This window comes from Egretta garzetta, unplaced genomic scaffold (genome assembly GCF_000687185.1).
Source record: "Egretta garzetta isolate BGI_Z169 unplaced genomic scaffold, ASM68718v1 scaffold45, whole genome shotgun sequence".
Taxonomy (NCBI): Eukaryota; Metazoa; Chordata; class Aves; order Pelecaniformes; family Ardeidae; genus Egretta; species Egretta garzetta.
In genome coordinates, this window is record NW_009260028.1 from 12,471,459 (window position 1) to 12,486,002 (window position 14,544).

At 43.1% G+C, this 14,544-nt stretch overlaps 1 protein-coding gene across 5 annotated transcripts; it reads left to right on the forward strand.

Moving 5' to 3' along the window:
• Positions 1–6: 6 nt before the first annotated feature.
• On the forward strand, positions 7–9,207 carry NDUFV3 (NADH:ubiquinone oxidoreductase subunit V3). 5 transcript variants are annotated; one of them, XR_004842298.1, is made up of 4 exons: positions 362–3,356; positions 3,559–4,524; positions 7,325–8,474; positions 8,793–8,881. XR_004842298.1 is itself a non-coding variant. In XM_035896433.1 (3 exons), exons 2-3 carry the CDS (start codon positions 3,624–3,626, stop codon positions 8,957–8,959), a joined length of 1,068 nt encoding a protein of 355 aa, XP_035752326.1. In that variant the 5' UTR covers positions 7–250; positions 3,559–3,623; the 3' UTR covers positions 8,960–9,207. The 5 variants fall into 5 exon arrangements, 2 of the variants coding, with proteins under 2 accessions (XP_035752326.1, XP_035752325.1); XR_004842299.1 differs by having other exon boundaries at positions 7,328–8,474; XR_004842300.1 differs by having other exon boundaries at positions 363–3,356; positions 7,359–8,474.
• Positions 9,208–14,544: the final 5,337 nt, after the last annotated feature.

Consider the following 14,544-nt stretch of genomic DNA (forward strand, 5'->3'; position numbering starts at 1 on the left):
ATGCAAATAAAAGGACGCGGGGGTACAGCTGCTCGTAGGAGAGTCTGCTTTTCTGCTGCTAAACCCGGCAGGGTTGCTAAACGCCTTCCCCAGCGGCCTGCCAGCCCCGGGAGGTTTCTGCGCCCTGTGGTGGCACCCAGACTGCAAATGTTTTATCTGGCCGTCGGGACCGGGGAGTGCCCGTCTGAAGTTCAAGTCCCTCTGATTGTCCTTAAATAGGCAAGAAGGGCTTAGAAACGCTCGTGCCCATGTACATAAGCCAAGGAAGTGGAAGGTCATCACCATGTAAACAAGGGTTTCTGTTCAAACGTACCGCGTAATAAGAAAACGAAAAGTAAAGGTCTGGGAGGAAAGCGACTGTACGGGTTATATTTATATTCATAGGCCACGCTACGAGCTTGACACTTTCTTCCCCGTTTACCTTCACCTTAATACATTAGCTGCTGTGATGCTTGACCATGCTTAAGTAGAGCTATGGCTATGTTTGTCTTAATGTAAAGAAGCTTTGCAAGTTGCCTGAAATCTGATGGAAATGAGCACAGCAAGTTACTTTTTTTAATGAGGTGCAAAATCTGGTTTTGAACTTAAGATGTTCCCCCTTGTCCTTTGAAATATTTGGATTACGAGGGGCAAAAAGCATCCCATTTTACAGAAAGAGAAAAGGACTTGCAGGATCCCAATATCTGCTCCAGGCAACAGCGTCAAGAAGCTGCAGAAAACTACCATGGCCCTATTGTGTTAAATTTAGTCATAGTGCTTTTTGCCCCATAGGTTTGCAGGCAAGGCAATACAGGCGAAACCTCGGTTTGGATGCTGCAGTGCATTCAACATTCAGAAGTATTTGAACCCCTTCTGTCCCTGACCAAAGTCAAAACATGAATACAAATTTCCAAGATGCTGTTTGTAAATAGAGGCTTGTTGTTTCAGCAAGTAGGATTCCCATCCCAAATTGGAGATCCAGGTGCTTAAACAGCAAAGCTCCACGGGACCATGTGCAGGAGTGATCAGACTTGTTGACAGCTGTTGAAAAGATCACTGAAGAAGTAGTTGAATGCGGGCTTCTGGCTTCTAATGTTAGCTTCTTAAATGCCAAGGCAAATAAGAGCTTGGTTGTTCCATTAAGAAAGCCTTTGCTGTGTAGATTGATACAAGCTTGACTGAACCAGGTTGGACGGGGCTCTGAGCAACCTGATCTAGTTAACGGTGTCCCTGCTCACTGCAGGGGGGTTGGACTTGATGACCTCTAAAGGTCCCTTCCAACCCATAACATTCTAGGATTCTATGAACAACAAATTGCTTTTATTATAACTTTCTTTGTGTTATTTGCGAGCGTATTTGATACGTACTTTAGCATCAGTTTCTAGATTCGTTGTCCTTCAGCTCTGATTTCAGAAGGTGTCAGGAGACCTCTTTAGGCCACCCCTTTCAGCCAACTGCTTCCCCTGCAAATGGTTAAGGTTAGTTAAGGTGCATAGGATGCAGCTGTCTTTCAGATTCTAGCTGGAACAGGGTGTGCAGATTTTCTTTGCTTTGATAAAATGGTTATGTTTACTTAAGAAGTCAGTGATGGGGAACAGACCTGTAACTTCTGCATGCCACCTTTCTGAGTGCAGGCATGTTTTAAACATGTTTTGATAGTGATACTGATGTTACAAGCATCAGTAAGAACACATCTGGGGATAATATTCTTGTTACTGATTTGGATGTAGTGTTCTTTTGGCAAAGCGGTGCAAATAGGTATCGGGTGGTACAAAGTTTGAAGTACCCTAATTAAAGTGTCTGGACCAGTTTTATTAGAGTTTATGATTATAACCTGAAATGTGTATCTTTTTCACATATCCAAATACTGCTGTGTAGAGCATTTTTCCAGCAACAGCTACTGTTAATGGTCAAGTTGAATGTCACCTGCCTTCTTGGCTTCTTAGGATGTCTTAACGTTAACACTTCTTCAACTTTTACTCAGCTTTCACTTGTCTTGTCATCCCTTTGGGCATTCTTGTGTTAGTTTGACCGTCTTGTATGCTTCTTTCAAGAACTCTTCGATCCTAAGCAATGTTTCCTCATGTATTAGTTTCTACAGGCTGCTGTTTGGCTGTGTCAGTCTATGCAGAGAATCAGGCTTCTTTCAAAGGTGGCTGCCCATCCTCTTGCTTCCCCTTGCCCTGCCCCCCTGCCCTGCCCCTTCCATCTGGCAGAGAGAAATAGGTGTCTGAAATTATTCAAAAGTATTACCTGTACGGTAAAATGATATTTTTTTCATTTGTACTCATGTTAAGAACTCTGTATTTCTTTCTTAAATACTTTGCTTTTAATTTCACGTGTCTATCTCTTCTGTGATGTTTTCATTTGGACGTTGCTAAAGACTTGCTTCTATTCAGAACTAATTATAGTAACTCCTTGGATCATACAAGGTATTACTGTAAAATACTAGTAAAGGGGAAAACTGCATCTAATTTATGGTCTTGTAAAGTAGATCTGGGTTTCCAAACTGTGCAGATAAATCTTCACAATAGACTGGAAATCTGTTGAATTATACTGCTGGTTTGAAGTGGTGCAACTCATAATGGAGTTGGCTTTGCTATAGCAGGTTTCAGTGGTCATGTATCCTCTTAATGTGCTCTCAGTCCTCTCTGTCCTTCTGTTTTCTGTAACCACAACAGCATTCACTGTTGATTGGCCCCTTGAGGATATAATTGGCACAAGCATCCAAAGAGTATTGGGTACCCTCTGAAAGGGCCTGAAGTTGCTGCTTTCTTTTCAACTGCTAGCTCCTTGTCTGGAGAATTTAGCTTAATGGAAGTATCCATGAGGGAGAAGAAACAAAGGCAGGCTAACATTGAACCATTAGGAGATCTTCTAAGACTTTTTTTACAAAGAGCTTTCAAACCAAAAGTAGGAAATGGAGACAGTGAAGACTGGAGGAGATAAGGTTTTGGGAAAATAATGCTAAACTGTGTTAGACAATTCAGTTGGTAGGTCATGTGGACACATGAACAAGTAATGCTGTCACGTATGGCTTCAGGTACCTCTCATTCCACTGCTTTGTCTCTTGGGAGTCATCCCTCCCTACTGCTTTAAAGATAACTATTGCAAGAGGCTGGCTACTGCTATGTCTGTTTACTATGTCTTCTGCCTCGCTGGCTTGTTCATAGACAAATATTATCTCTGTAGCAGCATATTTGAAGAGCTCAGCTAACAAGCTGTCTTAATCTTCATCTGAGATAGGAAGGTGTCTGTAAACCATTTTCAGTGATGCGGAATGAAACACAGAGAAAAACAGCTCTTGCGAGGAGACTGGCAAAGCAAGGAGCAAAAGGCATTCTCTCATAAGTTTCAGCATCGCAGCGGCAAAAACTGTTAAGTGCTAACTAGAATTCGTTTCTTTAACTTAAAATGTCTTAAAACTTTCTGCTTCATAATGCCTGTATTTAAGTATAATGACTTCAGTTTGCGTTTTGTACCAGATTATCTCAGAAAGTTAAAATTGTATGACTAAGATCACTAATTAACAACCGTGTCGGATGTAATGATGATAATCCTCTTTATGCCGTTTCCTAGATGTAGTGGCACCACAGGGAAGCACCAAGCTGCTAGCCATCAAGGCACCAGCTGAATTTCCTAAAATGTTGTCTTCTAGCTCTCTCCTAGTATCTGCAAACAAAGGTGAGAGCTTATCTAGTACCAACATTGAAGAAGCTTCAAAACCTTCTGCTGAAGACGTGAGGATGTTCATGTCAAGAAAAACCGTGGTTGCATTTCCTCAGAGAGAAGTTGTTTCTTCCCTTGAGGAGGAAAACCTCACTACACCTGCAACAAGAGGAAGCTTACGAAAAGAGTTAGCTGAGGAAGAGACTTCATCTTCATCCAGCTCAGATTCAGACTCTAGCTCAGATTCTGAGGAAGAAAATGATGGTGATTCAGAAGTTGCCATTAAAACCAAAGTTGTGTTTCCTAGACGAGATTCCATCTTTTCTGAGAACATAGCAGTAAAGGCATCAATGCTAGCAAAGGAGAACTTGTCCCAGAAGTCCCACAAAGAATATGTAGCTAAGAAGAAGCCATGCAAAACAGAAACTGATGTGTCTCCTATCAAGCAGGTTGCATTTTCTAAAACATCAGTCAGCCATGAAACGTCAAAATCCAAAGCAAGAGACCGCAAAGTGAAATCAACTCCAAAAGAAGCAGATCGGCAGAAGCTGGGTTTCAAACCACACGTGGTTGAAAGCCGAGACCTGACCGATGCCACTCATAAATCTGATTATGTGGAGGAGAAGTCCATTGGAACCCAAGTAGCAGCTATTCAGCTGAAAGCTTCATCAGTGGCTCAGGAAGAAAAACAGCAAAAACTGGTATCCAGAGGAGAAGAAAGAAAGGTAAAGAAGGCACAGGAGTCAGAAGCAGAACTAACTGCTCCTAAACTGGAAGAAACTTCTGAAAGCACAGTGGTGGTGATGGGCACTACAGCAAAGGAGGAGACCGTTCAGGAAACAGGAGTCCAAGCTGGAGAAAGCAGCACAATAGAGGGTACAACTTTAAATTGTTTGAACTGTATTGATTCATCTGGGCTAGGGTTTAACTTTTAAAAAAAGGGTTCTAAATCTTCTCTGTTCATTATTCTCTGATCTTTATACTGAAGCTAACCGTGTAGCAGTGACTTTCTAGAAGATCAATTCTTATTCATTGCTAATTGTTGTAAGTGCTCAGTAATCCTCAGTTTCCAGTTATGCTGTGAAAGGAAGAGGTCTTCAGTTCGCTGTATTTATAGTTTCATAAACCAGTTACTTAAAAAATGAAAACAAGATTGTTTTCACTGTGAGCAGAATCATGGGGTTTATATGATGAGACTTGTTTTTCCTCTTCTCTTTTCTCGGAAGGATTTGGTAGCTGCCTTTCTCCTAAGCCAAATTTGATGCCATATGATTTTTTGCTTAAATCCTGCTGTCCTTCTCTTTCTTTTTTTTTTTTCTTAAATCTTGCTGCATTTCAGATTTCAGTAGACTTCAAGAAATCACAGTGTAATGCCAGAAATGGGTATTGATTCTGAGATTGGTAGGTTGTAAGCGTATTGTGTTGAAGTAGCACAGAGCTGATCTTCTAACCCATTTTTTTGTAGCGAGTTGGGGAGGAGACAGTGGTATGTTTTAGGAAAGAGCATCGTGCACCATACTTCTATATCTAAGTTACCCTTCTTATTTACTACTGGTCCTGTTAACTTACCTGCTGGTCTCATTCTGTGTATTTCAATAGCAAGTGCCCTGCTGTCCTGGTCTGTGGTGGCTTGCCGTTCCTGCCTTTCAACTTGTGTAACATACCATTCGTAAGACCACCCTTCTGGTTGCTGCTTTGAATAAAAGAATTTGCCTACTTGAAAGTAAAAGCAGCATAATTGTATAGCTGCTTGGATATCATCCTTAAGTGATATCCTTGCAGAAAAGGCCCTGGGGGTCCAGGTGGATAGCAAGTTGAACATGAGCCAGCAATGTGCCCTTGCAGCAAAGACCACCAATGGTAACCTGGGCTGCATTAGGAGGAGTGTGTGAGCAGGCTGAGGGAGGTGATCCTTCCCTGGTGAGATGCACCTGGAGTGCTCTGTTCAGTTCTGGGCTCCCCAGTACAAGAGAGATGTGGAGCTATTGGAGCGAGTCCAGCAAAGTGCTGCAAGGTGGTAGAAGAGATGGGAGTATCTCTCCTGTGAGGAAAGGCCAAGAGAGCTGGGTCTGTTCAGCCTGGAAAAGAGAAGGCTCAGGTGGGGGGATCTTACCAATGTATGTAAATACCTGAAGGGAGAGTGCAGAGAAGTGCAAAGTAGGCAGAGGTAAGATGCTTTTCAGTGGCACCCAGTTACAGGACAAGAAGCAGTGGGTACAAACTGAAATACAGGGGTTTGCCTGTACATCAAGAAACACTTTTTTTTTTTTTTTTTTTTTTTTTACTGTGAGGGTGTTGGAGCACTGGCACAGGTTGCCCAGAGTGGTGGTGGAGTCTCCATCCTTGGAGACATTCAGAAGCTGTCAGGGCACCCTGCTTTAAGCTGGCCCTGCTTGAGCATTTGGGGCTGGACCAGATGACCTCCAGAGGTGTCTTCCAATCTCAGCCATTCTGTGACTCTGTGAAGTGTCTAACCAGGTTAAGTGCAAATAATTGCTTTTGTACAGTGTTGAGTGAAATACCTCTCTTCTGTTTTAAGGGTTAGTCGTCTCATAATTTGATCTGTTCTAAGAGTTGGAAACTAAGCTTACCTTCCTCCCTACCCGCAACTCAAATGGTAAAATGCAGCACTATTTGCAAGTGACATTTTCATTTACTTGTTCCTTCTTGCAGTCAGCAGCAGAAGCTTCCTTTAAAAAAAAAAGAAAAAAAGATTGGGACAGGCTATTTGTGATTATCTACAGGTAATGCTTTTCTCCCCATTCATCCACAGTGGACTTCTGGATGCTCAAGTATTTTTATTTTTTTTCCCCCACATTGAAGCTGATATGAAGACCCCAAAAATTAGTTCAGTTAACTTCAAGTATGAGAGGGAGGACTTGGTCTTAAAATGTACTAATGATTCAAGGTTTGATTATGACACATCAAAGATCTATGAATCAGCCTCCCCTACTCTGAGGCTGTAAGTCCAGAATAAGGTTAAGCCCATGTGACAAACTTTTCCTGCAGATCTGTATAGATGGGGCAATAGTACCTCTGTGCCTCGGACCCATCATCATCATAACTGCACCAGCAAAACCCTTTCGAGTAAGACCTGGCTGTGCTGAAAACAGCACTTCTGATGTTGAGCTCCTCTTCTTCTGTGGAGGTGGTAAGGCTGTGACAGTAGGGAGGTTTCTGTTGGGTACGTGCTGTACACCTGCTACAGCACTCTGCCGTGGTGGCTGTAGGAGAGGTAGGGGTTAGTACAGGCAAGTTCACACCCCTTTGCTGCTGGTGAAATGTCTTTGAGTGCTGGGGGTAGCAAAGAGTCAAACCTAGCTACACCATGTTCAACACTGGTATCTCCAGGCATATCCTGTTCTCTCTTTCTCTTGAGGCCTTCTTTGAGAACAGCTACTGCTTTTCCACGTTTAATGTTCACGCTTAATGATCAAACCTTCCATAATCTGTACTTCTGTTCCTGCATTCTGTTGTTCATCTGCAAACTCTGCAGCAGGCATGCTGAAAATGTAACAGCAATTTCTCCCATTACAAACCTGGATGTTAAGGTGATGTTATCCACTTTGTAGAGCAGGCATGCTAAGCAGTCAGCAAAAACTGCTGACTTTAACTGCTAAGTAAGTAGCAAAATAGTAGCATGGTAACTCAGAAATATACCTGTGATTTATTTCAGAAGAATATCCTGTGAAATGCTTGCTCTTTAACAGGGAAGACATGGATGAAGCCTGAAGTATGAGGAGGATGAGCTCAGAGATAAATTTTTCCTTTGAGAAGCCAAGTACAGTGTATTTGGGCAGGAAAAATGACACTCCATCTGCCTTTCTTCATGAGCATCTGTCTCTTAATTTGGAACAACTGTCTCCTGCAGGTTGAATGTACACTTGCCTACGCTTGCCTGTTCTTGGGGCTATTTGCAGCAAAGACCGCATCATCTGGCTTTTATATCTGTGGTGTTGTCTCCTATGAGCTGTCTCAGTAGGAACCGAGCAGTAGGCACAGGGGTGTTTCCTTTTGTAGGTTGTGTGTGGTGTTTTGCTGAAACCACGGCATACTACACTGTGTTTTATAAGCGAGTCTTGCTAAATGTTAGGGATACGTGCTCTTAAACTGATAGCATTGCATTGCAATAATTATGGTATAATCAAAGGGAAATTCCCGTGGTTAGTTTCTTGAGTTCTCGTATTTTTGTCGTAGACGGTCATATTACAAAAAGAAGCTTAATACGATCTAAACTAAACCACTCTATACAAATTTATGTGATGAAGCTTTTTGGTAGATTATACTTCTGTCCTTCCTGTTGTTAAAACTCTGGGTTTAAGAGAATAAATTAATATTGGGAGTAAAGCTTTACTTCTTGCAATTTCCTTGGTTGTAAAATCAGCTTGTAACAGGAACCTTTTATGGAAATGGTACTGCCTAAATTTGCATAATATTCTAGAAGTGTAAGAATTAATGTTGACATTAATGTGAAGTAAAGAGTTCCAAAAAACTTTATTAGGTTATTCTTTTAAGAAGAAGAGCTGATACAAAGTTTAGAAGATTATATGTAGAAGAAAGGAAATTTACATCAAAGGCTCTTGATATATTACTGTGCAGTATAACCACATCTGAAATTACGCTGTGGAGATCTCCATAATTCCATCACTTCTCTCCATGGAAAAAATTCAGTCTGTAAAGTCGCTAATAGCTGCGTCTCACGGTCTGACATGATGATACATCATTTGTACTGCTGGTTTGCCTGTCCCGGCTTGCTAAGAATATCACCTACTGTTCTGGCTGGAGTGAAAACCAAGGCAACTATGAAAAAGCCAGGAAATGCAGACGTATGTCTTCAAAATATAAATGAAATGTTCTGCCCTGTCTTCCCCTAGCATTAGGCAGTAGCTTGGATTCAAAAACCTGTGCTGTATTAGATGATTTGTACTGATTCCTCTTCCCCTACTGCATACTAATGTTCTGCTTGAGGATCAGACAAGGTACCAGCAGAACTTGGCAAACTTAGCCTTCTGTTACAGACTTGTTTGTTTAAAATGCTGATGGGATGAGGGTTCTGAAAGTATATGGAGGCTGGCTCGATAACTAAGATTACTGCCCTCCAGTGTGGCATCCTTATAGTCACCAGTTACTGTTTGTTTTCACAGAGACCACAGCAGCTGCTGAGCCTGCTCCAGAAGAATTCGATAATTCTACCTACAAGAACCTTCAGCATCATGAATACAACATCTATACCTTTGCTGATTCTGTTGCAATTCTCTCAAAATTCAGGCAGCCTCAGCCGTCTTCTGGAAGACCATCACCAAGGCACTGAAAGAACCACATTTAAAACAAATGCCCACACAGAATGATAAATCGTTCTATTTAGCACTGTTGCTTCACCTGTATTATAAATCTGATAATAAATAATAGATAAATGCATGATAACTTATGCATTTGAATGGCTTTTCTTGATTCTTGGAGTCCCTCACTTCTTGGGGGATGCAAATGAGCTGCAGATGAACCATCATTGAATAAAAATAGCTTTCCTACCTCTCGGTGTATATGATTTGGTGATAGTGTTTTTAAAAAAAAAAAAAAAAAAAAAAAAAAAAATGTCCTGACTCTTCAATGTCTCCGAACTTTTGATACTCGCCGTTCTTTCAGTGCCGTGTCAAAGAACGTAATGGCCCTTGTGCATGCATCTGTTCAGTGCATGCTGTGATTTTAGTAGGTGGTGGTACCGCTGTAATGCAGCGAGCTGTTCTCACACACAAACATGTTCCCGTCTCCAAAGAGGTTATGTTTACTCTGGACTTGATGTTAAAATCATTGGCTGGAAACAGAGTAAGAAGTATTTGTCTCCTGTGGCAAGAGTGTATGTTTTGTGTTAGTAGAGGAATGTAGGTTTATTGTAATGCGATTGAAACATCTCAAGGCCTCTACTGTTGTAAAGGGAGAAGGTACAGCTTCATTTCATCTCTTGTTGGGGGTTCTAGCATCCAGGTTCTGCGGTAATTGAAACAATTTCAAATGGAAGGGAGTCTCAGTAGGCAGTTCCTAATGAACTGCACTACATTGATTAAACTCTGAGAAATAACATATTTCTATGGGTAGAATCACTTGAATGTTAGTTTTAAATGTGATGAGAATAGCATTATGGTAAAATCAGCTCCTGGTACTAATTGTTCAGTGGGACTATGTTTCAGTTCCCACTTTTCCCCCACATACAAAATAAAAGTTAAGATTGCTGTCCAGCTTTGCTCTCACTTTCTGCAGAAAATGTGAGAAATGAGGCACTTCTCTGTGTATGTTATCAGTGGTTACAGTTGGTCTCAGTAAATTTTGTATTTCCATCCTATTAGTAACAGTCTTCTGCCCTCTGGGAAAACTGCCTTGATGACCACCAGCTGTTGTGGGTTTAGTTCCATTTTGGCTTCTTGTTCGTTTGGGGTTTTTTTGGTGTTAATTGGTCTTTGAGCAGTTGTGCTTGCCCTAGCTCCAGCATTTTCCATCACCTGTCTGTATTCTTTCAAGCAACAGAATGCGCAAGATCAAAGGGAAAACGGAGTCAGCTTTAGTAGTCTGTCTGGATATCGGACGCAAATCCCTGGGTGCAATTAGCAGAACAGCTATTTTATACTCCAGCTTGGCAAAAATGTGGTAAGAGGGATCAAGAGGCCTACATCAATCTGCTGTGTAGAATTTTAAGTCAGGAACTTCTGGCAAGCGATTTTATTGTCCTGTAAAAACTAAAAAGCATATTACTGACTCTAACTATGAAATTTAAAAATCAGCAAATGTATAAACCTGCGTGCTGAGGAATAAAGAGCAGAAAGTTGCTTTGAGACACCAGTGGTGCCGCATGCACTGTTCTTGTAAAAGGGAAAGAAGTTTGCTGTTAATGTTAAAAATGTGACCGAATGAGGAAGAGGGGTCTTCCTTTACGAAGGGCCCACCGGAGGGCCCCAGTAAAGCTGCTGTGTTGAGTTATTAGCTGGGACTCCGCATAGTGAGCCTGAACCCTGTCACTTACATCTCCGTTGGTGCCAAACCGTGTTCCTAACTATTTGTTTTGCGACTGTGGGAGGAGGCTGCAAATTAACCAGATAGACTCTAAACAGCAAAAGTTAAATGTACTCCATTCATATGCGTATGTGTTTACTAAAGTCTACCCACATTAGCTGTGCTTGTTAGTTGTTTGGAGCCAGGCTTGTTCACCTAGAGCCCTTTTGCATTTCTAAGGAGGGTCGGTGTTACAAACACTGACTGGATCAGCTAAGGAGGTGTGGGTTGAAACAGAAGTGCCTCTTGCTTTCAGTCAGCTCCTACGCGCGCCTTAGCTACGTTTCTAGCTAAGGAGATTCTAATCTGTGTTTGGGTCAGGCGTTTGGCTGCCCTTGTTTCATGATTACAGCAAAAATTAATGGTGAATGCCCTTCCTCTCTCTGTAACCCTCTCCTGGTGTCTTCTGGGGATCCTTTCTGCACCTCTAAATTCAAGCTGGACATCCAGTAACTTCGTAAGTCCTCTGGTACGTATGGTGCCTGCCTTATGTTTGTTCTGTTCGATGAACCAGCCTGCTCCGGGAAGGGCAGATAATGTGAGGAAGAGCACCAAGACTTTTTTCCCACTGTTGTGTTTTCCTGGACTTCAATGAAAAAGGCTTCTTTTTTTTTTTTTTTGCACTTGGCTATTACCAGATGTTATTGTGTTTGAGTCACATGCTAGCGTTTAAATTTCAAGCAGGATGTGATACAATATGCTCAAATTCTGTAGCGTTAGTGAGTCACTTTGTCTTGCTGTGCTCGGCACTTGTCAGATACAGTCAGGGACCTTGTTTTAAAGAATATATAATCCAGGATATTAACATAATTCCTGGAAAACCTCAAATGTGAAAGAAAGAAATTAAGTCTCGGCTTAGTTTTTGTGAAAACCAGCGCTTCAGAACCACAATAATTTCAGAAGTGGGGTTTTCAGTGTAAGTAGCGTGTTACTGTGGGAGTACATAAAACTCTGGAATCCGCTAACTTATCGTTAAAAAGATGAAACAACTACTTTCCTTGTCAGAGGGAGTGGTTTCCAAACTTTAAGTCCTTTGGGGTTATTTTTAGTGTAGCAAACTTAAGTTTCCTGCTAATAAAATCGCTTTTCATAACTTCCTTCCACATAGATCCTTCAGAAGTAACTTACGAACCCAGGAGGTTCTGGACAGCAGTCAAAAACCCATGAATCCGAGGTCCAGAAGTACTAATGCAAGCAGAGTTTGTGGTGATTGATCACTTTGGTTATTACAAGGTCAAGATTTTTTTGGTCCTTCTGATGCCTCCTTTGGCATCCAGTCATGGTACGCACTGCAATCTTACAAGGCTATCTTCAAGATTTATTTTAAATTTGAGAAATGAGACTTCTAACTGGGTGCACTTGCAGATTTTCCACAGTATATCCCCAACTTTCAACAGTCAAAATATATTCAGTGCATCTTGCTCTACCTGGTTTCCTGTAAACTCCTAAGCTATAACAAATCTGCCCTGGGTTTTCCCCCACCACAAGAGATGCCATCATCTAAGCTACTTGTACAGTTATGTCGAGTCTGCTCTTAACGTGATTAAAAAATGAGAAGTTTTAAGGCTATTGTATTGGGTTTGCATGGCAAGGTTTTGGGGTTGACTCTGCTCTTAACGTGATTAAAAAATGATGAGAAGTTTTAAGGCTACTGTATTGGGTTTGCATGGCAAGGTTTTGGTAGTAGGGTGGGGGGCTGCAGGGGTGGCTTCTGTGAGAAGCTGCCAGAAGCTTCCCCCATGTCCAACAGAGCCAATGCAAGCCAGCTCCAAGGTGGCCCTGCTGCTGGCCAAGGCCGAGTCCATCAGCGATGGTGGTAGCACCTCTGGGACAATGTATTTAAGAAGGGGGGAAAAAAACCCCTGTACAACTGGAGCCAGAGAGGGGGGTGAGAATATGTGGGAGAAACAGCCCTGCAGACACCAAGGTCAGTACACAAGGAGGGGCAGGAGGTGCTCCAGGCACCAAAGCGGAGATTCCCCTGCAGCCCTTGGTGAAGCCCACGGTGAGGCAGGCTGTCCCCCTGCAGCCCAGGGAGGCCCACGGGGGAGCAGATCCCAACCTGCAGCCCAGGGAGGACCCCACACCAGAGCCGGTGGGTGCCTGAAGAAGGCTGTGACCCCATGGGAAGCCCACACTGGAGCAGTCTCCTGGCACGACCTGTGGACCCATGGAGAAAGGAGCCCATGTTGGAGCAGGTTTGCTGGCAGGGCTGGTGACCTTGCAGGGGACCCACACTGGAACAGTCTGGTCCTGAGGGGCTGGCACACATGGAAAGGATGGACCCATGCTGGAGCAGTTCTTGAAGACCTGCAGCCCGTGAGAAGGACCCGCACTGGAGCAGTTTGTGGAGGACTGTCGGCCATGGGAGGGACCCCGGGCTGGAGCAGGGGCAGAGTGTGAGGAGTCCTCCCCCTGAGGAGGAAGGAGCAGCAGAGACAGCGTGTGATGAATTGACCCCAGCCCCCATTCCCTGTGTCCCTGCGCTGCTCAGGAGGAGGAGGTGGTAGAGAAATCGGGACTGAAGTTGAGCCCGGGAAGAAGGGAGGGTTGGGGGGAAGATGTTTTAAGATTTACTTTTATTTCTTATTATCCTGCTCTCATTTGATTAATAATAAATTAAATTAATTTTCCCCAAGTCGAGTCTGTTTTGCCCATGACAGTAATTGATGAGTGACCTCTCCCTGTCCTTATCTTGACCCATGAGCCTTTTGTTGTATTTTCTTTCCCCCGTCCAGCTGAGGAGGGGAGCGATAGAGTGGCTTTGGTGGGCACCTGGCATCCAGCCAGGGTCAACCCAGCCCAGCTGTCTCAGGATGATGTGCAGTTCTTCCTTCAGCTATTCACAGTAATAAGAACATGAGCTAAGAACAGTCACCAGACCGTCCAAGCCTGCTGAAAATCTGTAGAAGAGGAAGACTCCTAAGCTTTATGCTGATCAGCATTGCAAAGCTCATAAAGTGATTTGGTGGGATTTTGGGATCTTGTGGCATTTGGGAGGAAGAGCAGGAGAAGCTGGTGAGAGCAGCCACTTGTCTGTTCCAAACAGTTTTAATTGCAATTGATGACTATTGTGCGGTGAGTGAGTAGAAAGGATGCTCAGTGTCCTGTAGCATCGTAACATCAGAATCATGGAAACTGATGTTAGAAAGGACCTCTTGAGGTGATCAGTCCTCTGCTCTGTAGTAGGTGCAATTAAATCAGGTTGTCCTGGACCTTGTTGAGTTTTGAATACCTTCAAGGATGGGGATTCCACAATGTCTCTGGTCACCTTCTCCAGCATTTTAACACCCTTGTGATTTAAAAAGCAGCAATAACAACAACAAAAAACAAAACAGCAAGCAAAACCTCTGCCTGTTACCTAATTGGAGTTTTGGGTTTTCTGACGCTCATCCTTACTGCACACCTCAGACAAACCTGGCTTTGTGTTTTCTATACCCTCCCAGGAGGCAGCTGAGGGTAATAACAAGGTCCCCCTTACAGTCTTCTTCAGACCAGGTAACCTCAGTTCTTTCAGGCTCATCTTGTGTGACATCCTCCAGGTCTGTTTGCATCTTTGTGTGGTTACAGTGCACCCTCGGCACGTCCTACCCTGTTCTGTAGCGATGCAGGTTGCCTAAGTGGTCCCTGACTGTCTCCCTCCCCGTAGCTCATGCTTCAAGGTATAACACACTAGAAGGGGGCTTATGTTAGTTTTCCTAATTTTTAGTGTGGAATCTTGCATAGTGAATGGGAAGGAACCTGGGAGATGCCAGATCCTCAAGATGCTCCACAGTGTCAGTAGTGCGGGGCAGGTCCAGGTCCCCACTGTGTCCTGCTGTAAAAACAAACAAAAAAAAGTATGGGAATCATTCT

Excerpts from the sequence above, each read along its gene's own strand:
- NDUFV3 (XM_035896432.1), top strand. The coding sequence starts at position 3,260 with ATGAAACACAGAGAAAAACAGCTCTTGCGAGGAGACTGGCAAAGCAAG. Across the intron at positions 3,357-3,558 it reads GCATCGCAGCGGCAAAAACT|ATGTAGTGGCACCACAGGGA; the intron begins GTTAAGTGCTAA and ends GCCGTTTCCTAG. Across the intron at positions 4,525-8,792 it reads AGAAAGCAGCACAATAGAGG|AGACCACAGCAGCTGCTGAG; the intron begins GTACAACTTTAA and ends TTGTTTTCACAG.